At 40.6% G+C, this 24,936-nt stretch overlaps 1 protein-coding gene across 1 annotated transcript in view; it reads right to left on the reverse strand.

Annotated features, from left to right (window-relative positions):
• Positions 1–1,281: 1,281 nt before the first annotated feature.
• Positions 1,282–24,936, reverse strand: part of iqub (IQ motif and ubiquitin domain containing) — a 41,003-nt gene continuing 17,348 nt past the window's right edge. Inside the window, exons 7-15 of the mRNA XM_060839476.1 lie at positions 23,092–23,267; positions 21,078–21,233; positions 14,848–15,058; positions 12,936–13,111; positions 10,386–10,556; positions 8,574–8,750; positions 3,764–4,012; positions 3,084–3,269; positions 1,282–1,457 (exon numbers count right to left, since the gene is read on the reverse strand). Coding sequence (XP_060695459.1) covers positions 1,284–1,457; positions 3,084–3,269; positions 3,764–4,012; positions 8,574–8,750; positions 10,386–10,556; positions 12,936–13,111; positions 14,848–15,058; positions 21,078–21,233; positions 23,092–23,267 — 1,676 coding nt within the window. The 3' untranslated portion in view covers positions 1,282–1,283. The remainder of the gene's footprint in view (positions 1,458–3,083; positions 3,270–3,763; positions 4,013–8,573; positions 8,751–10,385; positions 10,557–12,935; positions 13,112–14,847; positions 15,059–21,077; positions 21,234–23,091; positions 23,268–24,936) is intronic.

A 24,936-nucleotide genomic window follows, 5' to 3' on the forward strand; every position in this document is an offset into this window, starting at 1 on the left:
ACCTAAACTTTAATTTCTCTAACTGTTGTATTTTACCAGGTGAAATTCTACCCTGGTTCAAAATATCATATTGTGCCTACATATATATCTTTGATTAAACATTCAAACTGATTCATTAATCCCACATATGCAGCAGGTAACTGCAATTATAAGGGCTGCATCTAAAAAAAACCTACGGTATGCAACTGTGTGAAACAGACCCTTCGGCCCAACCAGTCCACACCGACCCTCCAAAGAGTAACCCACCCAGACCCAATTCCTCTGACTAATGCACCTAACACCACAGACAATTTCCCTTGGCCAATTCAGCTGGCCTGCACATCTTTGTGACTGTGGGAGGAAACCACAGCACCCAGACACAGGGCACAGGGAGAATGTGCAAACTCCACACAGACACTGGCCCGAGGCTGGAATCGAACCTGGGACCCTGGTGCTGTGAGGCAGTAGTGCTAACCACTGAACCACCACGTCGCTTGTAATTTTCTACCCAGTTAACTTATAGGATGGAAAATTGCAAGTTATAAACACTCAATTTCTTGAGATGTGCACCCAGCTGGAACTGTTGGATAATGGCTTATTATTAAATGGATATTAGACAGGCGCTTTTTTCAAAAGTATCTAGTGTTAAAATAAGAATCCTGATTTTCCCTGAGACCAACATTGGATGCTATTCAAGTCATCAGGGAACTATAATGTCACTTATTAACAACATTATTGCAATGCTGAAATTAATGAACAAACCCTGTATCCAGAAAAGAATAGAAGGCTGCATTGCCAATATTTTGCTTCAGTATAAACATACTTCTTCATAAAAAGACCCAGTACCTTTCTTTTTACACACAGATCTGAAATGTAGTGTTTTCCACCAATTTGAAGACATCCACATTGCAAGGGGTAATGTAGCCATCACACTTTCTATTTATGCCTAAATGGTTTTAGGCCTTATTGTTTTTTTCTCTGAGAACAACATACCAGATATTGTATGCAGTTCTGGTGGTTGTGGAAATAATTCTTGTAATCAAGAAAATATTATAATTGAATATGCTCAGTTATGTTGAAGAAAATTTGAACACAAAGGATTTCAAACTTAGTACCAGTAACATTTCAATTCATTTGCCTTTCTTCAGTCTACAAGATTCATGTAATGTAATCAACAATAAACTGCGTAAATAGGGATATACACTTGTAATTGATGCCAATGGAATTGAATTACAACAACATTTTATTCATCAACTTTGACATTTTTAATTGAAATTAAACATTGCAACAAGGTTGTCAAAGATCTACAACTTCTGTTTAGAATGAAGTGAGTTTGCAACTACAAGGTCATTCATGGAAGTCAAGTCTTGCATCAAGCAAGTGTGTGCATAATTGACTATTTCAGGAATCCGAGAAAAATAGGTCTTTCCCAAAGTGTGCCGATGCTTGATCTTGCGAACAAATGTGGCCTCATAATCCTGCATGGTGAATGAGAACAGAAACCAGTGTAAGTCACTGCGATTTCAAGTTGAAGGCTGACAGATGAGATTTTCTTTGACACATTGTAAATTCACATTTGTATGCTCCATTTGTAGCACAGATGTGAAAAGTCTTGAGGCTGTCATCTTTAGTTTAAGGACAGTAAGGGAACACTACAAAATTACACATTAAGCACTTGGAAAAAGAGTGTAAACTGTAAGCATTAGATGATCAAAGTCATGTTTTATAGAACATAGAACAATACAGCACAGAAGGTCATGCCTCTCAAACCTCAATGAGTTTTTTAAGAAGGAGACCAAGCATGCGGAGGAGGGTAGGGCAGTTGATGCAGTGTACATGGACTTCAGTAAAGCCTTGATAAGGTTCCACACGGTAGGCTTTTGGAGAAAATGCAGAGGCATGGGATTGAGGGTAATTTAGCAGTTTAGATCAGAAACTGTTTTTTTGTAAGAAGGTAAGTGGTGGTTGATGGAAAATATTCAGCTTGGAATCCAGTTACGAGTGGTGGGCCACAAGGATCTGTTTTGGGACTACTTCTGTTTGTCGTTTTTATAAATGACTTGGATGCAGGCATAGGTGGATGGATTAGTAAGTTTGCAGATGACACTAAAGTTGGTGGTGGACAGTGTGGAAGAATGTTGCAGGTTGCAGGGAGACATGGATAAATTGCAGAATTGGGCTAAGATGTTGCAAATGGAGTTCAATGCAGATAAATGTGAGATGGTTCACTTTGGGAAGAATAACAAAAAGGCAGAATACTGGGTCAATGGAAAGATTCTTGGTAGTCTGGTTGTGCAGAGGGATCTTGAAGTCCATGTACATAGATCCCTGAAAGTTGCCACCCAGGTTGATAGTGCAGTCAAAAAGGCATACAGTGTGTTAGGCTTTATTGCTGGAGGGATTGAGTTCTGGAGCTGTGATGTCATGCTGTAACTGTACAAAACGTTAGTCTGGCTTCACTTGGAATATTGTGTGCAGCTCTGGTTGCCCCGTTACAGGAAAGATGTGGAAGCATTCGAAAAGGTGCAGATGAGATTTACCAGGATGTTGCCTGGTCTGGCGTGAGGAAAGGCTGAGGGACTTGGGTCCATTCTCATTGGAGAGAAGGCTAAGAGGAGATTTAACAGAAACATATAAGATGATCAAAGGATTAAATGGGTGGACAGTGAGAGTCTTTTTCCTAAAATGCTGACCTTGGCTTGTACGAGGGGGCATAGATGCAAATTAAGGTGTGATAGGTTTAAGACAGATGTCAGAGGCAGGCTCTTTACTCAGAAAGTGGTAAGGGCATGGAATGCCCTGCCTGCCAATGTAGTTAACTCAGCCACATTAGGGGCATTTAAACTGTCCTTGGATAAGCTTATGGATGATTATGGGGTAGTGTAGGGGGTTGGACTTAGATTAGTTCACAGGTTGGTGCTACATCGAGAGCCAAAGTGTCTGGTTTCATCAAGACTCACAGAGAAAAGACAAATGAATCAAGAGAGGAAGGAGATGTTTAGAGGGAGGAACTGTGTGAGACCATAAAAAAGGAATGATATTCAGCAACTGCTAAAATATGGATGAATAAGCAAGTTTAAAAAAAGGGAGATGAGTTTATGTACCTTTTCAATATTGCTGAGTTTAAGATGGGCCACAGCTTCTTCTTCTGTAAGGAGGATACAGTTCCATGGAGACCACTCAAACCTTTTATCCCACCTTATCATTGTTAAATCTTTCAGATTATTCGAAGCGCTCAATGCAGATTGTGTTCCCCAAATACTGTCAACCAGATGCTTCAAATCTTGTTCCTGCCAACATAATTTTTGATTTATAACTTAATGTCAAACTAAAAAGTATTGGTTCAAAATAATGGTTCAAAAATGTTAAACTCTAAATAGTTGTTATTTGTTAAAAATTGCATTATTTTATTACGGAGGTATCAGACAAAAGGTGCACTCTTGTTGTGGCCAATACTCCCTCTTCCATCAGCAGTATAAAAGAAAGGTATTCATCTCTCTGCAGTTGGCTTGTTTTCAGTATGCACTGCTTTTCTGTCAGATTACCTAACATCAGTAATATTCTGCCCTCTTCAACATAAAACTACTTGACATGAAAGGTGCATGGATGCACAGTCACCTCTGGCCACTAGAAAGGTTTTGTTTTTTTATGTTAGAAAACAGATATGGCCACATAAAATGAGCAAATCTGCTTTATATTCACATATATTTTCATTAATATTAGGCAGGAAAATAATAACAGAGAAGTATTTGCTTAAAAGTTTTGCATAAAAATTATATTGTACCTGTAATAAGAATGCCAGCCGGGATCCATCTTCAAAGTTTGCCTCAGTTTTTCTCAGCCGCTTAAGCATTGTTTTGTACAAGGTCGATTCTTCACGACGTCGAGCTTCATTATTCAGCTTAAAGCATTGTCGACATATTTTAAGAGTCTGTGAAGTTAGTGACAAGGGGAACTCTGTGGATGGCAAATAGCTTCCACAGCTCGAACAGAAGTAAATATTTTTGCGTAATTGCATTGGATCCTGTGGGACCTATAAAAGAAATGGAATATTTACCATATATTGTTAGCAAAATCTTCAATTCTGCTACTGCGTGCAAACCAAAAACTGAAAGAGGAAGTTCACCCCATTTCTACTCTTTGCACAGCAACATTGAAGAAGAATTAAATTTACCTTCCAGTGAAGATCATAGAATAACTACAATGTGGAAAGAGGCCATTCGGCCCACCAAGACTGCACCAACCCTCTGAAAAGCATTGCACCCAGACCTGATGCCCACCCTATCCCTGTAACCGATTACCATGGCAAATCCATCTAGCCTACACATCCTTAGATTGCACAGGAAAATTTAGCACAGCTAATCAAACCTTTGGTCAGCAGGAGGAAACTCCACACAAACACGGGGAGAACGGGCAAACTCCAAAGCCAAGGCTGGAATTGAAACCAGGTCACTGGCACTGTGAGGCAGCAGTGCTAACCACTGAGCTGTGCCACCCAGAGAAAATGTAAACTAAATAATACCAGACTCCAGGACCAAATACACTAAGTCCACAATATAACAACACAATTCACATGCTGGAAACTAGAAATTGAGATGACGCAGTACAGTTGCCAAAACAACAACAGGACAGCCCAATATTTGGATCCCCTCAAGGCCTTATCCGAAACTATTTAGGGGAGAGTCCTGTGCTTGCAGTGGCACATCCAATATTAACAAAGGATTTTTGGAGTGATGCCATGCTCAACCCAGTGGGGGTTATTAATCAATGGTTTAATCAATCGGAGTTTTACAATCCCCATTTGTCAGTCCACAACCCAACATGAGCTGTTACTGTTAGGCCCAATTTCATCACAGAATGTTAATTATGCCTGTTTTTAGTATACCAGAGGAATGCAGGAAATATTTTCAGGATTGCCTGGGAAGCACCAAACTGCTGCAAGGTTGAACATAAGTCAGTAGACATAGCACATGCTATTTTCCATCACTGAGGTTGAGTTTACTGTACAGAACAAAAGCAGCAGGACTCTTAAGTGTGAGAGCCTTTCAACATTTCTAACTCCATGAAGTGCACAGAGTAACACTGTGGCGACAAAAGTAGGATAGAAGTTTAGAATCCTGTCGTGAGCAAATCACCTACTGACCTCCCAAACCCTACTCACTATCTACAAGGACAGCTGATACATGTATCACTACCTGCAAGTTTCCCTTCAAGATCATCTGACTTGGAAGTATATCACCAATCTTCCAGTGTTGCTGGATCAATATCCTGGATTTTAGCCCAACAAGTGGGTCACCATACGTGCAATAAAAGAATGCTACTACTTAAAACATAAAGTCCGGGAGATTAGCTTGATAAAACTGGCTTGATTTACATAAACTTAGAAGACTCTGGGGTGATTTAGATTAGATTAGACTTACAGTGTGGAAACAGGCCCTTCGGCCCAACAAGTCCACACCGACCCGCCGAAGCGCAACCCACCCATACCCCTACACTTACCCCCTACCTAACACTACGGGCAATTTTAGCTTGGCCAATTCACCTGACCCGCACATCTTTGTGACTGTGGGAGGAAACCGGAGCACCCGGAGGAAACCCACGCAGACACGGGGAGAACGTGCAAACTCCACACAGTCAGTCGCCTGAGTCGGGAATTGAACCCGGGTCTACAGGCGCTGTGAGGCAGCAGTGCTAACCACTGTGCCACCGTGCCGCCCACCAAAACTTCAGGCGTTCAGAGTAATGAAGGGATTTAGTCCCTCCCTAATGGCTCTGTAGGAATAACTAATCCAAATAGATTGTATCAATTTGAAAAGGCAGCTTATCACCACTTTTAAGAGCAGCTATGGGTGAAAAATATGGAAGAGGCTCAGGTTCATTGAATTAATTTCTATATATTTATTAGATTTCTATGTTACTGTGTATTTTTATGTAAAAGCAATCTATCTCAATCTTGAAAATTTTAGAGGTTTTTTGGATGAGACTGCAATATTTCCAGTTGCCTTTCCTGAAACTAATTTAAAGACCATGCCCAGCGTTTTGGATTTCCAACCAGGGGAATAGTTGCTTTACAATTTTCTTTAAATCAATATGTGATGACACAACTCTGGATCAGGTAGGAGTTGAACACAAAACTCTTGTTCCAGAGATAGGGATATTATGACTATGGATGTAGGCTTGCTCGCTGAGCTGGAAGATTTGGTTTCAGACGTTTTGTCACCATACTTGGTAACATAATCAGCGAGCCTCCAGATGAAGCACTGGTGGTGTGGCATGCTTTTTATTTATGTGTTTAGGTTTCCTTGGGTTGGTGGTGTCATTTCCTGTGGTGATGTCATTTCCTTTCCTTTTCTCAGGGTTTGGTAAATGGGATCCAAGTCGATGTGTTTGTTGATAGAGTTCAGGTTGGAATACCATGCTTTTAGGAATTCTCATATGTGTCTCATAGTGTCCTTCCTCATCTGTACGTAAAGATACTAGTGAGAGTGGGTCATGTCATTTTGTGGCTAGTTGATGTTCATGTATGCTGGTGGTTAGTTTTCTGTCTGTCCAATGTAGTGTTTGTGACAGTTCTTGCAAGGTATTTTGTAAATGACATTAGTTTTGCTTGTTGTCTGTATAGGGTGCTTCAAGTTCATTAGGCTGCTGTTTTGTGTGTTGGTGGGTTTGTGGGCTACCATGATGCCAAGGGGTCTGAGTAGTCTGGCAGTCATTTCGAGATGTCTTTGATGCAGGGGAGAGTCCAACTGGAACTCTATCAATAAACAAATTGACTTGGATCCCATTTACTACCCCCTGAGAAAAAGAACAGGAAATGACATTACCACAGGAAATGACATTACTAATTCAAGGCAACCTAAACACATAAATAAAAAGTGAGCCATACCACCAGTACTTCATCCAGAGAATCACTGATAATGTTACCTAGTATAGTGACGAAATGTGTGAAACCGAACCTTCTAGCTCAGCTAGCAAACCTACATCCAGACCCTGAACCTGAGCTACAAATTGTCTCAAAACTCGACATTACCATTATATCACAAGAGCGCTGTACAGTTACTTTACTAAATCCTTTTATTATTTTGAACACCTGAAGCAAATCAATGCTCAATCTTCTAAGTTTACTTAAATCAAGCCAGTTTTATCAACTTAATGCCCAGGACTATGTTTTAAATTGCAACATTATTCTATTGTAATTATGCTGACCTACTTACAAGGCCTATATATATATTATGTATATATACTTGTACTGAAACAGCCAATGTCTGCTGCACCCTCACAGCAACACACTAACTAATCAGATCTATATCTGAAACGCTTAACAAATGTCTAAGAAAATTAGGTGCAGGAGTTTATTTTTTCTGACTGTGGAATTTAGAAGATGGGAGCCCAGTCTCAAAGTAAAAGGGGCAATCATTCATTCAAAGCATTATGAATTACTGGAATTCCCAACCAGAGAATTGTGGTTGCATGATATTTTAGGCTGAGATAGGGAGATTTGAAATCCATGATCAGCCACGTCTGCAGTAAATGGCAGAGCAAGCTTGATGGGCCTTGATGGAAATTCTTCTCTAGTGACCATTTCTTATATTCTTTCCTTAGGTTCAGAATTCAAACAGAACAAAGCACTAGCTCCGAGCCTACCGTCTTAGATCAAAAATGGATGGCCTTCCCATATTTTGTTCATTTATTAATTCTGTCTGTGGAATTTCCCATTTACATGACATCAAGCATGAATATAGAATATAGAACTCAATTTGTCCATCCAGGTTTTTAATATACGTGATCAAAAACTGAAGCCTGAGCACAGATCCATTGGGAGCACCAATTGCCACAAACTGGCCATCAGCAAATGGCTCCTTTATTCTCATTTGTCACCAATTTCTGAAACTATTACCAACCCATGTTACAATGTGACATCCACTTCCATGAGCCTCTTTCCTTTGAATCTTATAAAATGTTTTCTGCAAGTCAATGGCCATAGCCACTCTCTTAACCACTATGTTAGGGACTTCCACAAACAAAATAACTTGATTAGTCTGACATAACCTGTCCTTCACAAATTTATGCTTGGACTAGATTAGAGATTAGAACCCCTATGTGTGGAAATGGGCCCTTCAGTCCAAAAAGTGCATACCGACCCTCTGAACAGTAAGCCACCCAGATCCATTTCCTTCTGACTAATGCACCTAACACTATGGGCAACTTAGCCAATCCACCTGACCTACACATCTTTGGATTGTGGGAGGAAACCGGGGTACCCAGAGGAAACTCATGCAGACATGGGGAGAATGCGCAAACTCCACACAGACAGTCATCCGAGGCTGCAATCGAACCAACGTCGCTAGCTCTGAGGCTGAAGTGCTAACCACTGAGCCACCGTGCCGACTCTCTCTGATTAGCTGGCTATGCACGAACATTGAGAGTGATGCAGCCAGCTGCATGTAAAGCCTAGTCTATAGGATTCTTGCTGCCCATAAACAAATATTAGAAAGTGAAGCATATTGGATTACTTTTGTAACAATGGAAGTGCAGAAGTGTTTACATCTAAATCAACCCTGCCATTTGAAACCATATTCGTCCTTTTTTTGTACCTTAAGAAATCTGGCAATTTCTGGGTTAAATGTTGGTGTTTTGACATACTGAAGAAAGAGTGTTGATATTCTCTGTCTGAGTCCTTCCAGGTAAGATTCCTTTACTTGTCTCATGAGAAGATCTGCCTCTCTGTCAATCAATTCCACAATTTCTTGTGTTAACTTACAGTCATGTTCCTATACAGAAAAAACAATTGATATCAGAGCTTAACTTGGAATTTAAGAATCAAATCACATAAATAACATAACATATCCTAAATAACATAAAGCTTTTGAAGACAAAACAGAAAATAGTTACCATTTAATTCAAGTTGTAGCATGAGAATGAAAGATAGTTTATGTTTGCTTCAACAGGAAGACAAGAATAAAAGGCAAACTTTTATAATTCATATATCAAATAAAATATAAAACAAGGAAAGCACTTATGTTACTTACTGCCTTTAATGATACAGGCCTGTGTCATAATTACAGATACCATTCAACAGAACTATTAGAACATCACTAAAATGCTTTGTCTTTCAAAGAAAGTGTCAAAGGATGACTGAAGATTGATGTAAAGAGGTTTGATGAGAGCTTGCAGGTTGCTGCTTGGGAGTGGGCAGCGGCCAATGCCAATGAGATGCAGGAATTCTGCTATGGAATCCTTAGCAGACAATATAAGCATGTCACTGCCAACTATGAGATTTACCAGAAAGTGAGAAATAGGCACTGAATAGTGAGCACACTGTGGAATGTTGATTCCTCATCTTCCACATACACTGAGCAGCAATATATTTAATTTATCAATTAATTTTCCATTGTGACAGCCATTACTGAATAAGGTGCAATTTCCTCCTCTGCACATTAATATTGTGTAGTTTTAATTTTCTTTTTATTTGGCTCTATATAAAATAAACACTTTAAGCTGTTTATCTTATTAATGTAAAAACTTAACTTTAAAATACCATTTTCTTCCATGCCTATACTAACTCTTTAAAATAATTTATGAATAGAATTTCTTTGTTTCCATGGGTGGTACACATTTGCACACGACCATGATTACTTTAATACTGATGTGCAAAACAAAATTTGGGTGCCCTATTTAAGGAAAGATAAACTGGGAATGATAAGATTCAGTAGGTTGACCTCAGGTATGAAAGGGTTTTTCTTATGATGAGAGGTTAATAGGTTGGTACTCATTGGAGTTACTTTACTAAAACATATAAGATTCTTTGAGGCTTGACATGAGAAATGTGGGGAGGTTGTTTCCCCTTGTGGGAGAGTCAAGGAACAGAGGGCTTAAGTTCAGAATAAGACTGGGGTGAGGATTTGTTTTTCCCTAGAGGCTGATGAATCTGCAAAATTCTTTACTGTGACTGTCAGGGCTGGATTTTAATGTATTTTCAAGAGCGAAATGGACAGATTTTTAATCTATCAGGGAATCAAGGGTTATGAAGAAAATACAGGAAAGTGGAGTTGAGTTTATCAGATCAGCTATGCTCTCATTAAATGGCAGAATAAACTTGATGGGCTGAATGGGCTACCTTTGCACATATGTCTTATGGTCTTAACTCGTCAACCTCATCTTATTGTTCATCCCTGCAAATGTGCTTCCAGGTATGCATCTGAGTTTTAACAGAGAAAAAGTATCATCCAACATCAGTCAGTTAATAACAAATAAAAACAGAAATTGTTGGAGACACTCAGCAGATCCAGCAGCATTTGTAGTGGGAAAACAGAGTTAATATTTCAAGTCCAGTGCCCTCATCAGAACTGCTCTGGTGGTTAAATGTCTGTCGGGCAGTTCTGTGCCGATTTTACACACTTTAATACCTTGACAGTATGCTTCAGTGTCAAAAGCGCATCCAGCCGCTCGTCCTGGGTCAAGTATTTCATGTTAATACTGTTGTAAATATCTCGTAGCTCTCTGGCCCGGATGGTGAACGGTGTGTCCATTTCAGTGACTCGCCCATCATATGCTTTCCACCTTATGGGATCTGCACACTGCAACAGGTAAATATATTTTTAAAAAACATTTTTCACAGCTCACATTAAATTGCATTTAGAACAAAAGCGTTTCCCATATTACAAAGAGTCAATAAAATATATTCCATCATACTATTTTAACACTTTGTGAGAATAGTACAGTTAGTTTAGTTGAAAAGTACAGCTAAATAAATATCTGAGGTACAATATATTTTCATTAGTTTTTGTTCTTCAAGGTAAATTCCGAATTAAACTAAAGCACTATATTTAGGCACACAGAAAGAAACGTGCAAACTTATTTTAATAATAATTGAGCAACATTTCACTGAAGGCAAACAAAGTAACAAAATCTTGATAAGGAAGGAAAGTTGCAATTCTCATTAAGTATCAGGTACTTGCCTGCATCTTCAATTTTGAAATAATAGCTGACTGACATTATAAACTAATTAAAATATGGAGTTTTCTAAACTTTATAAAAGGAGCAGATGTCAATGCCTTTTGAACTTAATTAGACTTGAACCCCAGCATACTTCAGAGTTAATGGGATGTGAAACTTCTTGTAACAAATGAATAAATTTGTATAACAAGAATGAAACATATTTTTAATGTGAACAGTTATGGATTGTGCCACTTATCAATCTGCAAACTTCCGATCATTAGTTTAGATTCATAAGGGGTATAGAAGGTTGGTTTGCTCACTTGGCTAGATGTCTGGAATATTGTGTAGAAAGTGTGGGTTCAATCTTACCAGTTCATGAAGGTCTGACCCCTCACCTTACTGCATGCTTATGGAGTGATTACCCTCAATCCAGACAAAACTAAATGTATCTCTCTAATGAAGAAAGATGCCTATAGTGCTTTGTTCATGATGATTCCATGCTTAACATCAGTCATCTTGTGAAATGTGGAATTCAAGAGCAGGGATTTAAGGTGGAGTTGGATTCTGTTGCCAAGATTACATGGAGGGCTGTGTTCTTATATTGTTTAGGAAACCCGTCCAGTCAGTAATTTTTCACAACTTGACCAGTTAACAGCCAGACCGCATGCTTGCTGTCCAATTAGGAATGTTAGACAGATTCTCTGGAGCAGGAAGCCCAATGGGAAATTTATAGTTCAGACAAGAGAATGTGGGTCCCTCCAACAACTAACATATTTCAACTAAAAATGTCCTCATTATGGAGGAAGAGCTGGGACTGTTTTCCCTGGAGTGTCAGTGGCTGAGGAGCAGCACGGTGGCTCAGTGGTTCGCACTGCTGCCTCATAGCACCAGGGTCCAAGGTTCAATTCCAGCCTTGGGTGACTGTCTGTGTGGAGTTTGCACATTCTCCCAGTGTGAGTTCCCTCCGGGTGCTCCGGTTTCCTCTCACAGTCCAAAAACATGCAGGTCAGGTGAATTGGCCATGCTAAATTGCCCATAGTGTTAGGTGCATTAGTCGGAGGGAAATGGGACCAGGTGAGTTACTCTTTGGAGGATCGGTGTGGGCTTGTTGGGCTGAAGGGCCTGTTTCCACACTGTAGGAAATCTAATCTTATAGAGGTTTACAAAATTATGAGGGCATAGATAGGATAAATAGACAAAGTCTTTTCCCTGGGATGGGGAGTCCAGAATTAGAGGGCATAGGTTTAGGGTGAGAGGGGAAAGATAGAAAAGAGACCTAATGGGCAACTTTTTCACACAGAGGGTGGTACCTGTATGGAACGAGCTGTCAGAGGAAGTGGTGGAGGCTGGTACAACTGCAACATTGAAAAGGCATTTGGATGGGTATATGAGTAGGAAGGGTTTGGAGGAATATGGGCCGGGTGCTGGCGGTGGGACTAGATTGGGTTGGGATATTTGGTCGGCATGGATGCTTTGCACCGAAGTGTCTGTTTCCATGCTGTACAATCTCTATGACTCTAATAACAGGGCCTTAAAAGCCTTCCGGGAGCTCTGACCTCTGTTCTGCCACTGGGAGGTCACACTTCCAGGCAGCTGGCTCATTCCTTGACAACATGAAAACCAGTCAGCAACCGACAACAGGCCTCGAGTGACCTTAGGTCCTTTTAATAGATTACCCAATCACCCTTAATCACCTGCGACCCTTATCCTGTATTCAGGGAAATGGCCAGAGGATTGGATGATTACAGAAAACAGGCATGCTGGCTGGTAGCATGGATTTTCATGTCTGTGTGGCTCAGTACCTCCCTCCACCTTCCCTTCCACCCCCCGAAGAGGGTAAAATCCTAACAAAATCCCAAATTAATTTTATACTGTTGCATGAGATTCCAGAGATACTGTTCTGTGGCTATCTAACTTCCCTGATGCAGGTTTGACCATTTTCACTATCTTATTTGATCGACATTTCAAATAAGATCTGACTTATATGAAATTGTTTTAATATAATAAGTAACATTGACCTTATTCAAAAGATTCTGAATTAGTTTTGGTCCAGTTTCCTTAGCAGCATCAACTTTGTGTCGAGAAATTGATGCAATAAGCTGTGCTTCTTGCTCCAGCAGCGTGTAAAGAGCTGCTTTTCTCTCTGGTCCAGTAAGAGTACGGTTTATGTTACTCAGCTCCTCCTGTTTCCACACTAAATACACAGAAATAAAGAACATAGTGGTAATTTCAATTTTCAGTCTTGCCACGACCAATGAGTACCAGCAACAAATGATCACGTAAAATAATCAAAATGAGTATGTAAATGTAAAGATCAAATCATTTTATCTTTCTGTAACTTTGACTCTTACAAAAGAATAGTTTTAAAAACCAAGGATTGTGTAAAGTATCACTGCACTTTTTAAAAGCGGGTAACATAACATTCATTGTAAGTGGTATTTACAGAGCTGCTGATTCAAGCAGTAGTGGTTGTCTAGTTGCAGACAAGTAGAAGCATCTGTGAATAGAGATTTAACCAGTAGTAAGTAGTTGATTGGCCTGGGGAATAGTGACCTGTAATCTACCTGCCAACAACCTTCCTAGGTAGCTGAACAGCTTGTGGATGTGAATGTTTAAGGAGAAACCATTGGACCTATGGAAAGGAAGGAGATGGATTTCACGCTAAAAAAGATCTCAAGCCTGAAAAAAGGAAGTTTATTTCCCACATCAGTTACTGTAAGCAGGGGCTTTTAACCAGTAATTCAGAGACTTTACATGTGAACCACTCACTCTTTTGTAACCTGCAGGCAAGTGTACGTACCTGAAGAAGGAAGGTCAAGAAACAGCAACAAGTCCTCACAAGCCAAATAGGAACATTTAAGCAAATCCTGTGAACAGGAACCATTGAACTGCCTTCCCAATCTTTCTGAAAATGTGTTGCTGGTCAAAGCACAGCAGGTCAGGCAGCATCCAAGGAACAGGAAATTCGACATTTCGGGCCAGAGTCCTTCATCAGGATTCCTGGCCCGAAACGTCGAATTTCCTGTTCCTTGGATGCTGCCTGACCTGCTGTGCTTTGACCAGCAACACATTTTCAGCTGTGATCTCCAGCATCTGCAGACCTCACTTTTTACTCGAAGATTCCCAATCTTTCTGTCCACCTTGACATCCATATCTTCCTGTATCTATCTTTACGTGTGCATAGGGGGAGTTTTATAAGGGGGTTAGAAATTTAATCAGTAGAATTAAATGGTTTTGTGAAGATTTGTAGTTCAGGTTGTGGATGCAGTTGTTGGTTCGCTTGGCAACTCCAAATGGAGTTGTTGGTTTGCTTGCCGAGCTGGTAGTTGGTCATACAGATGTTGTGTCATCATGTGAGGATGTGGGGCATCATCAGTGCAACTTCTGTGTAGCATTGTTGTTCTACTCTGCTTGACAATTATATGATTTGGTCTGTTGAGGTGGATAATGACAACACCCATCTTAACATGCCAGATCATATAAATGTCAAGCGGAGTAGAACAACAACGCTACACAGAGATCGCACTGATGATGTTATCCAGCACGGTGATGAAACATGTGCACAAGAATTATGTGTCATTGGTTTATAATTATTTACTTGTAAATAGAATCTGCTCATTTGTACAGAAACCTGCTCCATAGTTTCTGTCAAACAAGGGCTATAAGTCAGGTAAATTGGAAAATGTAGGCTGTTTTATAAAAATCTTTCACTTTCATGTGACTTCAGGAAAAGCAGGGCTTGATTTCCAGCATGCTATCCAAATTAGTTACAACAAGACAAAAAAAAATCAGAACTGAAAGTGAATGTCACCTCTGAATGGAGACAAAATGTCGAAGTTCAGGAATAAAATAACATTTAACAAAAAAAAAATTATGTCCACATTACAGGAAGCAAGAACATTAAAGGTCTGTCTTAAAGCATAAATATACCTTCCAATGCATGAAAGAGTAGATCAAAATCTTCTTTTGTCTTAGGATTCATTCTTCTTTCATACTGTTTCTTCAAGTATTCTTGCTTTCCCATTTTAATTTTCAGTTCTTGCTCCTGTTCCCATTGTATCCTCCTATCCCTTTGCATCCTCAGTTGTTGAACATAATTCTTAGCAGCCCAGCGTCTAAAGTGGGTCTGCAGCACAATTACCTAATAAGATGAATAAAACTATGCAGCTAAAAATCACACATGAATTTTTGTTAGTACATCAGTACAATAATCCAGACATCTTTTAAAACAACGCTTTGTAAATGTGATAACATTTATTTCTTACTGCCATCAAATAATCTTCTTCTCCAAGAAGCTAGCTGGTGCTAATTACCAACAGGTTAATCAGAGCAGATACTTGGCGGCTGCAGTTCACTGATTCCCAGCAATCATTTAGCGGTACCTTCAGTGCATGCTCATTACCATCTTACATGCCCATGGACATCATTCTCCTCAACCTTATATCCATTCAGCTTTGACAAAGGGTCAGTTAGACTCAAAACGTCAGCTCTTTTCTTTCCTTACAGATGCTGCCAGACCTGCTGACATTTTCCAGCATTTTCTCTTTTGGTTTCTTATATCCATTCAAGTTGGCATTTGTAAACCATCAGCCTCGCCATGTCATCATATCAAATCACACGACTTGAGTTTGTCAATACTCTACTTCAGAGCCAACAATATGCATGTTTCTGCCTAGTTGCTACTGAGCAAGGACCAGGCATTTACATGGCAAATACATTTGCTTCAAGCAAATGACCATGTGTGAAAGTCTAAGGGAGCAGTCCTTAAAGGTATTAAGGTGGACTGTGGTCAGTAACACTACAATCAGTAAAAGAGCTCATTCAACTTCACACTAGGTGATGGTTACGTTCAGGAGGGAAAAAGTGAGGACTGCAGATGCTGGAGACCAGAGTTGAAAAATATGGTGCTGGAAAAACACAGCAGGCCAGGCAGCATCCAAGGAGCAGGAGAATCGACGTTTCGGGCATAAGCCCTTCTTCAGGAATGAGGCTGGTGTGCCAAGCAGGCTGAGATAAAAGGTGGGGGGAGGAAATTTGGGGGAGGGGCGCTGGGAATACGATAGGTGGAAGGAGGTGAGGGTGAGGGTGATAGGCCGGAGAGGGGGTGGGGGGGCGGAGAGGTCGGGAAGAAGATTGCCGGTCAAGAGGGCGGTGCTGAATCCGGGGTCGGGACTGAGATAAGGTGGGGGGAGGGGAAATGAGGAAGCTGGAGAAATCTACATTCATTCCATGTGGTTGGAGGGTTCCTAGGCGGAAGATGAGACGCTCTTCCTCCAGGCGTCGTGTGGTCAGGGTCTGGCGATGGAGGAGGCCAAGGACCTGCATGTCCTTCATGGAGTGGGAGGGGGAGTTAAAGCGTTCAGCCATGGGGCAATTGGTGTGGGTGTCCCAGAGGTGTTCCCTGAAATGTTCCGCAATTAGGCGGCCTGTCTCCCCAATGTAGAGGAGACCACATCGGGTACAGCGGATACAGTAAACGATGTGTGTGGAGGTGCAGGTGAATTTGTGACGGTTACGTTCAGTCAGGCACTTGGTTCCACTGAGGACTTGTGCCCTTGCAATCCGTGGATCAGGATCACGAGTAAGCCATTTAGCCCATTGATTCTAGATCATTGCTGATCATCTATGCAGTGCCGCTATCAAACTCTACCTCCATATCCCTTGGAGTCATTAGTCACTGTTTCTTTTTCTGACACAAAGTAACTTTCTTGAATTGGAGGCACTGCTAAGGGAAGTTGCAGTAATCATGTCTTCAATCATTAGTAATGTCACCCACCTAGTTGCACTTTCTAGTCAAGTTGCTTATTGTCTGTGAATACAGATTAAGAATTTTGACTTCAAACAATCATGATGAGCACACTGAATTGTTGCCATAGAGTTACGGCATCCCTATGTAACAACGAGCACAATGTGATTTTTACATCTGGTTGAAAGGAAAAAGATTGGATCTAAGACTTGCATTTAAACCCAAACAAAGGAAATTATTTGACACAAGAACTAAGTAAGCTGAACTTACATAGAATGCCATGTGCTAGATAAATAAGGAAGAAGTAGCAAACATTTAAGGCAATATTTCAGAATACATATGTTCCAATTATAAAGAAAAATTCTAAATTGAGGAGCTAGCATCCACGGTTATCCAAAACATTTTGAGAAATAGTATTTAATTACGCAAAAATGAGTAGTGGGTCAGATCATTGGTCAGAATATAAAGAACAGCAGACAGTATGATCAGGAGAAAGAAATGAAAGCATAAGAAGCAGCTAACTAGATACATAAAAATATATTGCATAAGTTTTTAGATTTAAATTGAGAATTGGTCCTGAAGACAGTGGGAATGGGGAATTAATAGTAGACAAAAAGAAAAGGCAAATGAACTAAACAAATATTTTCTTTTTGTCTCATTAGAGGGGACAAAGAACACCTTGTCAATTCTGCCATACATAGCCTATATCACTCAGGACTTGATAAGATTCTGCCCAGTGTTTATCCTAAGTATTGTCCGCATTAAAATGCACCCTTTGGCTGTAGTCCTCAATATCGTGGTTGAAGGATCTCCGATAGCTGAGCCTATTTGCAGTCAAAGACTTGGTTACTTGTGAGAGATGAATAATGCTTGGCTGTTACAACTCCTTTCATCTTTGGTTATCTGAAGATGCTGCTTATCTCGCAACTCAACCATGTACAATAAAGAAAATATACTGGAGTAGACATTTTAACAGTGCAAGTGAAACTATAATGACTAAAGTGAAAGGTTATTTATACCCATGACATATTTTACCCATGTTATCTGTGTCTTCAGAAAGTTTATTTTTCTTATTCCGCTCCCTGTCCATGTTCAAATGCAGTTCCAATTTACAAAGCTGGAGGTGGAGAAAGCCTGCTTTTAGTTGGCAATGTTGACCGGAGGCTAGATGGTTACACCTGGATGTGTTATTGACAACATCCTGTCCGAAGTTCATCCTCTTTGGTTTGACATTCTGTCGATTTTGCGCACACAGGCAATGGGGATGTGGAGGGGCTCAGCACGTCTGGAATACTTGAGAAGTTCTACCTCTACTCTCCTACCTTTCGTGTCTGTTGGAAACATACAGCCTCCATGAAAAGAAGGAGCACCTACCTCTGGGTGAGGCTAAGACCCCTTGTTTCCCATTTCACCCTGCCGTTGACATTGAGAAACTATAATTGGAGGTCCAGACACAGAGCTTGATGAAGTTGGGTCTCTATGGCAGCTGCTAACCTTTCCATGGAGGTAGTCAGATACATGCATGATGAAGCCATCACAGTACTGATAACATTAATGAACTCCTTGGTCTTTTTAATGTAGCTTACTGAATGTCTCTGAGAAATCTACCTACTGTTTCTGTGCCTGCCCGTGTATTCTAACAAATGGCCAATACTATAGAACCATCTTCTGCTTGGGCAGAGATGGTGAGTGATCTCCAGAAGTTCTCTGAGAGACAGAGACCGGACCATTCCTTCTTCAGTCAGTTGCAGACATGTCAAGGATGTGCTCACCAGATTTGTGCCCCTGAGTTTAATGTAGCAAGAGAATCCACTAAGGTGTAAGATCTGAGCTGGTGAAGAGTGCAGGAGGACACCTAGGTGGCACATCCTTTGAAGTTTACTCCTTAGAGGCAGAGCTGAATATTTCTGGCCTTGGCCTCAGCCTGACAAAAAATCATTGAGTGCAACTTGTACATAAGACAAGAGATGGAATTATTTGCCTAAAATTAAAGTTAGTACAGATTAAGAAAGAGTCAGCAATGATCTTAATGGAGAGCAATGAAGCACAATGAAGTTGACTGGATTGAGTGGCCATTGCTATCTCCCAGTCATCACATGATCTTCTCTGTCTAATTTGAAAATCTTCTTGCTGACATTAAGAAATTTCCACAACATTCTCTCCCATCCACCCAACAATTCACATCCCAGTCTGATTATTAGCCATTTTGAGACAAAGTGAGGGATTAAGTACTATGAAAGTGGATGGAAAAGCAGTTCATGGTAATGCAGAAGTCGGATAGGTTGCATAGAAAACTTAAGAGGGTAGGAAGAGTTATTAGTATGAAAGTTTGAAGGAGGTAGACCTGTTTATTGGACATGATGCATGCAATCGTGAGAGTTGGAGACAATGATCCTTGGTGAGAATCACGTGTATTGGCAGAGTTAGTTGGTAGTCTTGCTAGTGTCACTTGCAGGGAGAATATGAAGTGAATTGATTTAGTTTTATTGTTAAATGTACTCAAATGAGTACAGTGAAAAGTTTATAAGTCACCACATTAAGGCACCATCTCAGGTACAGACCTGAAGAACAGATTCTACGGGAAAAAAGATAGAAAAATTAATGAAAGGTTCAGAATAATAGGCTTTCAAACCCAGTCCACACCGGCAACTAGCTCCCAGTAACTGAAAGAGAGACCTGCGCTGGACCTACAATGTAGGAGTCAAGATTAGAGTGGTGCTGGAAAAGCACAGCAGGTCAGGCAGCATCCGAGGAGCAGGAAAATCGACGCTTCGGGCAAAAGCCCTTCATTAGGAATGGCTTTGAATATTCCTGACAGGCTTTTGTCCGAAACATCGACTTTTCCTGCTCCTCGGATGCTGCCTGACCTGCTGTGCTTTTCCAGCACTGCTCTAATCTTGACTCTAATCTCCAGCATCTGCAGTGCTCATTTCTGCCCACCAATGTAGGAGTCATAACACTTTAGGCGCCAAGTCTTCACCACTGGGCCCACTTTGTGAACGCTGCTGAATCCTCACTCACCCCAAAACCAGGAGTCCTCAGCTCCGCAGCCTCACCAATAACTAGAATCCCCACTCAAGGCCTTCCATGATGGCAACCAGGCATCCCTGGCTCCTCTACTGCCTTGATGATACCAGGAGTCCCTGCTCTAGGCATACCATATTCCCAGCACTGTCACACCAGCACCAGGAGTCCCTGCTCTGGGCCAACACCACCAAATGTCTCTGGATCCACTGCCAGGCCAGACTACTGTGATAAAAACAATGACTGAAGATTCTGGATTAGAGTGGTGCTGGAAAAGCACAGCAGTTCAAACAGCATTCAAGAAGGAGGAAGATTTTTGATGAAGGGCTTTTGCCTGAAACATCGATTTTCCTGCCCCTTGGACGCTGCTTGAACTGCTGTGCTTTTCCAGCACCACTCTAATCCAGACTGCTGTGATGCCAGGAGTCCTGCTTCAGCTGCAGATGTTGCCTTGCCGGCTCCATCTTGATGAGTCCACTGCCGCCAGCACCGATGCCCCAAATGCTGGAGGAGTTTTTATGCCACTGCTGCTGGCCCCAAGTACTGGAAGGACGTTCTTGCTGCCACTGCCACAAACACTGGGAGGACATCCATGCAGCCGCTGCCTCCAATTGTCAGGAGAAGTCACATCTGCAACTCCACACCCGGCCCACTCTCACTACCGTGCCAAAGCTACCAACCACTCACCACGGAAAAGTAAAGGAAGAAAAAGGATGGAAGCAAAAGAAAAAAAAACGAAAACAGATGGGAGTGGATGTGCTTATTCTTGCAGAGCACAGACATTCATTGACATTTTTGTGCATTGCTGGGTGTCTCTTCTGACACAGTATTATACCAAACTGCTACTTGGGTCCAGGCTGGCTTGGTCTGGTGGCATGGCCTCCTGTGACAGTTGACAGGAAAAAAGATAGCACTGCTCTTCACCACCCATCGAGCAGCATCTCCCAGATCCCTGTCCATTATGCACAGTGTAAAGGACAGTTCCTAGTTTATAGTGTCCAGAGTGATGTTTTAAGCATGGTGCCAGTGATGTGAATGTTACAAGATCCCTGGAGTGAAAAAACACTTCCAGTCCTCCTGTTATGCAATTCCACAAAATGGATACTGAAATAGCCACCAGTCACACTCATACAGTAAAGAGCAGAAAATTTCATGATAAAAGCCACTTTGATCCATTGTGGATCAGGTGCCATGAATCTTGCTTGACAAAACACTGACTGAAAATGGGAACAATCGACTCATAACTTTACATCGGCATATCACCTATCTAAATCAATTATTATTTGAACCTGTTACCATGGGGAAAAAAATGCTATAATTATGTAGTTAAGTTGCTGGTTAAGAAATGTTAAAAATGTTTACAATCTTTCTAGACACATTAATAACTCACCGCTTTCAATCTCTGAGCATGGTATTCTGCAGCAGTGAAGTATTTTCCTGGAGTAACCAATTTGTCTGTGATATTAGACACGTAACAGCCAATTTTGGTCATTTGTGTGGATGTGTTATTTGTTGTTTGCTGATACTGATTCTTGGCATAAACTGTCTAAATGGAAACAATATTATTTATTGAGGAAATTTGCCAAAGACAAAAGAAAATAAGTGTTTATTACAATAAGCAAAATTTGTGAAGAACAAACATCATGCATCTCCTTTTTGATTTTCTCATTAATTTCATAGTATGTTTACCCCATTAATAATTAGGCTAATTAACTCTAGAAGTAAAAGAGCCATTTTTTCTCAATACTGGCAAGCAGTTAGCATATTGATAACAAAGCCCACACTGAAGAAGAACAGAATAACAACTTCTATTAATATGGCATGTTCAATGTTATGAAGTGTTCCAAGACATTTCCCAGGAGCATTACAAAACTAATTACGTCACAAAACCAAACTAGATTATACTAGAACTGAAAGCAAAAAGATGCTGAGATCACAGCAGGTCAGGCAGCACTGGCAGAGAGAAAGCAAGCTAACATTTTGAGTCTAGATCATTCTTCAACTGAGGTGAAGTCAGGTCTGCTGAAGAGTCATCTAGTCTCGAAACGTTAGCTTGCTTTCTCTTCATGGATGCTGCCTGAGCTGCTGTGATCTGCAGCATTTTTTTGTTTTCAGTTCAGACTTTATCATCTGCAGTATGATGTTCCTGTATTATACCAAATTATAACGAAGCTGTTGGAGGGTTTGAGCTACAGGGAGAGGCTGAATAGCCTCGGGCTGTTTTTCCTGGAGCATCAGATGCTCAGGTGTTACCTTATAGAAGTTTATAGACGGGTGGGGGAGTCCAGAACTAAACAGTATAAGTTTAGGGTGAGAAGGGAAAGATTTAAAAGGGACCTAAGGGGTAACTTTTTCATGCAGAGGTGCTGCTTGTATGGAATGAGCTGCCAGAGGAAGTGGTGAAGGCTGGTACAATTACATTTAAAAGGCATGTAGATGGGTATATGAATAGGAAAGATTTAGAGGGATATGGGCCAAGTGCTAACAAATGGGACCAGATTAATTTAAGTTGGACTGAAGGGTCTGTTTCTGTGTTGTACATCTTTATGACACTATAAGTAGATTTTAAAAGGTGTCTTAAATGAGGAAAGGAATGTAGAGATGTTTATGGAGGAAATTCCAGAATGTAGTATCTAGGCAACTGAAGGTATGGTCAGTATTAGAGAAGCTTTTCAAATTGGAACTATTGAAGAGGCCTGGGTTCAGTGAGTACAGACATCTTGGAGGGTTGTAGATCAGGAGCAAATTTTAAAGATAGGAAGTGGAGAGACCATAGCATGATACGAACGTAAGGCATTGTTTAACTTGAGAAATAACCTAATTATAAATCCTACATTCATAGATTTTTATGGGAGAGATAGTGAGCAGGAACTGATGTGGATTCAGACACAGGCAGCAGTTTGAATTATGTTAAGTTTCCCATGTATGGGCTGGCCGAGCGTGTTTTGATAAACACAGGCAAGGACAGAATTAGTAGTGATATTGAAGTGGAAATAGGTGGTCTTAGGAGTGATGTGGATTGTGGTAATAAGCTCATCTTAGTGTTAGAAACAAATTAAAATATCCTCTTATCATTGAATCCACCCCTGTGGAGACAAATGTTCTAAACATTTATTAGCAGGGCTTGCATGGGCAATCAGAGTTTCACCTGAGGAATGGAAAAGTAAAAGAAGTGCCTTGTAAATTCATTTCACATTTCTGCCACTGATTAACACAGAAATGTTGAAGTTAGCATTAAAGCTGAAAACCTACTCCTGAAGAGCTACGTGACAGGAAAATACTTTTCATAAGAGGGTGGAATTTTCAAGAAAGCAATAACATACTTATAAAACACAACAGCAGGTTAAAACTTGAAAAGTTTTAAAAATCTAACAAATTACATAACCAATTTGCTTCAATTTTACCTGTGTTTCCCTGCAGAACCTCTCCACACAGCTACAGTTTGTTTTTTTGATCGGAGTCTGTGTTCCTGCATGATGAAATTCTTTTCCTGTAATCTTGTGCCTGAAGCCACCCAAAAAAGGCTTGTGATAAGGACGTCTTTCGATCTCCACCACAACACAATAACAAGTCTCATCATCTGTAAGAAATCAGTGTTACTTGTTGAAAGAGAAAACTTTCAGAATATACATTTAAGACCATAAGACATGGGAGTGGAAGCAAGGCCAGTTAGCCCATTGTTCATAAGCAAATGTTTTAATCCAGTATTTTCTCCTTTTGATAATATTTGCATTCTAGACTTAATGAATGTATAAATGACATCATGTTTCCTTGTTTTAGTTGTAATAAGTACCTGTCTATAAAGAAGGAGTATGTTTGTTTATAACCTGAAGTAATGAAATGTAACCCTAGGCATTTCAAGCCACCCATCTATCCCTTTAACTCCGCATTTACCATGGCCAATTCACTTAAATTTCCCACAGACAGTCACCCAAGGCTGGAAGCAAATCCAAATCCCTGGCCCTGTGTGCTTTTGTAATCTATGCAGAAGGACTCACAATTCAATCTGTGTTGTAGCTTTCTGCAGTCTTTCTCCAGTTAAATAATAGTTGAGACTGAAAGTTTAGTGTTTGAAAAATTGCAGGTATAAGTCTGTCCTCTACCATTCATCCACTCAGCATGTTAGTACAATAAAGCAGCATAAATAAACTTACTCATTGCTCAAAGACCTCAAGATACCTTTGTGAAACAATATGTGTGGACAGCTAAGGCCCAAGGACTTTCATCCTCAAAATCTATTAATTTCATCTGGTCAGAAATATATGAGCAAATAACATGAGTCAATATTCAAAGTTTGTGAGAAGATTTGTAGCTCGGGTGCTCATTGTTGTGATTCTGTTCGCCGAGCTGGGAGTTTTTGTTGCAAACGTTTCGTCCCCTTTCTAGGTGACATCCTCAGTGCTTGGGAGCCTCCTGTGAAGCGCCTCTGTGCTGATTCCTCTGGCATTTATAGTGGTTTGAATCTGCCGCTTCCGGTTGTCAGTTGCTGTCCGCTGCATGGAAGGACTGCACAAAACACTACATAGGACAAACAAGAAGACAGCTAACAACCCGCATCCATGAAGACCAACTAGCCATGAAACGACACGACCAGCTATCCTTAGTAGCCATACACTCAGATGACAAACAACGTGAATTTGATTGGGACAACACGACTATTATAGGGCAAGCCAAACAGAGAACAGCCAGGGAATTCCTAGAGGCATGGCACTCATCCACAAATTCTATCAACAGACACATCGACCTAGATCCTATATACCGGCCACTGCAGCGGACAGCAACTGATAACTGGAAGGGGCAGATTCAAACCACTATAAATGCTGGAGGAATCAGCACAGAAGCGCTTCACAGGAGGCTCCCAAGCACTGAGGATGTCACCTAGAAAGCGGACGAAACGTTTGCAACAAAAACTCCCAGCTCGGCGAACAGAACCACAACAATGAGTCAATATCTCCATATATCTTGAATGGAAATGGAGCTAAAAGATCATCATAATTTTCAAGTCTTAGTATGAAAATGTATTGACTTTTGTACTTATAAAGAGGCCCAGTAGCAGAATGCCCCTCTATGTGCATCGGGCACAAAATAAACACAAGAACTGACCCACAAGTTAACACATACCTCGTTTATAAAATTTCAAAAATGAGAAAGGTCAAGAATTGATTAAAAGGATCAAAAATGTAAGATGAAAGATCCACATTGCTCCTCAATTTCCTCCATAATTCTAATGTTTCTGTTTAAAAGTAATT

This window comes from Hemiscyllium ocellatum, chromosome 19 (genome assembly GCF_020745735.1).
Source record: "Hemiscyllium ocellatum isolate sHemOce1 chromosome 19, sHemOce1.pat.X.cur, whole genome shotgun sequence".
NCBI classification, from domain to species: domain Eukaryota; kingdom Metazoa; phylum Chordata; class Chondrichthyes; order Orectolobiformes; family Hemiscylliidae; genus Hemiscyllium; species Hemiscyllium ocellatum.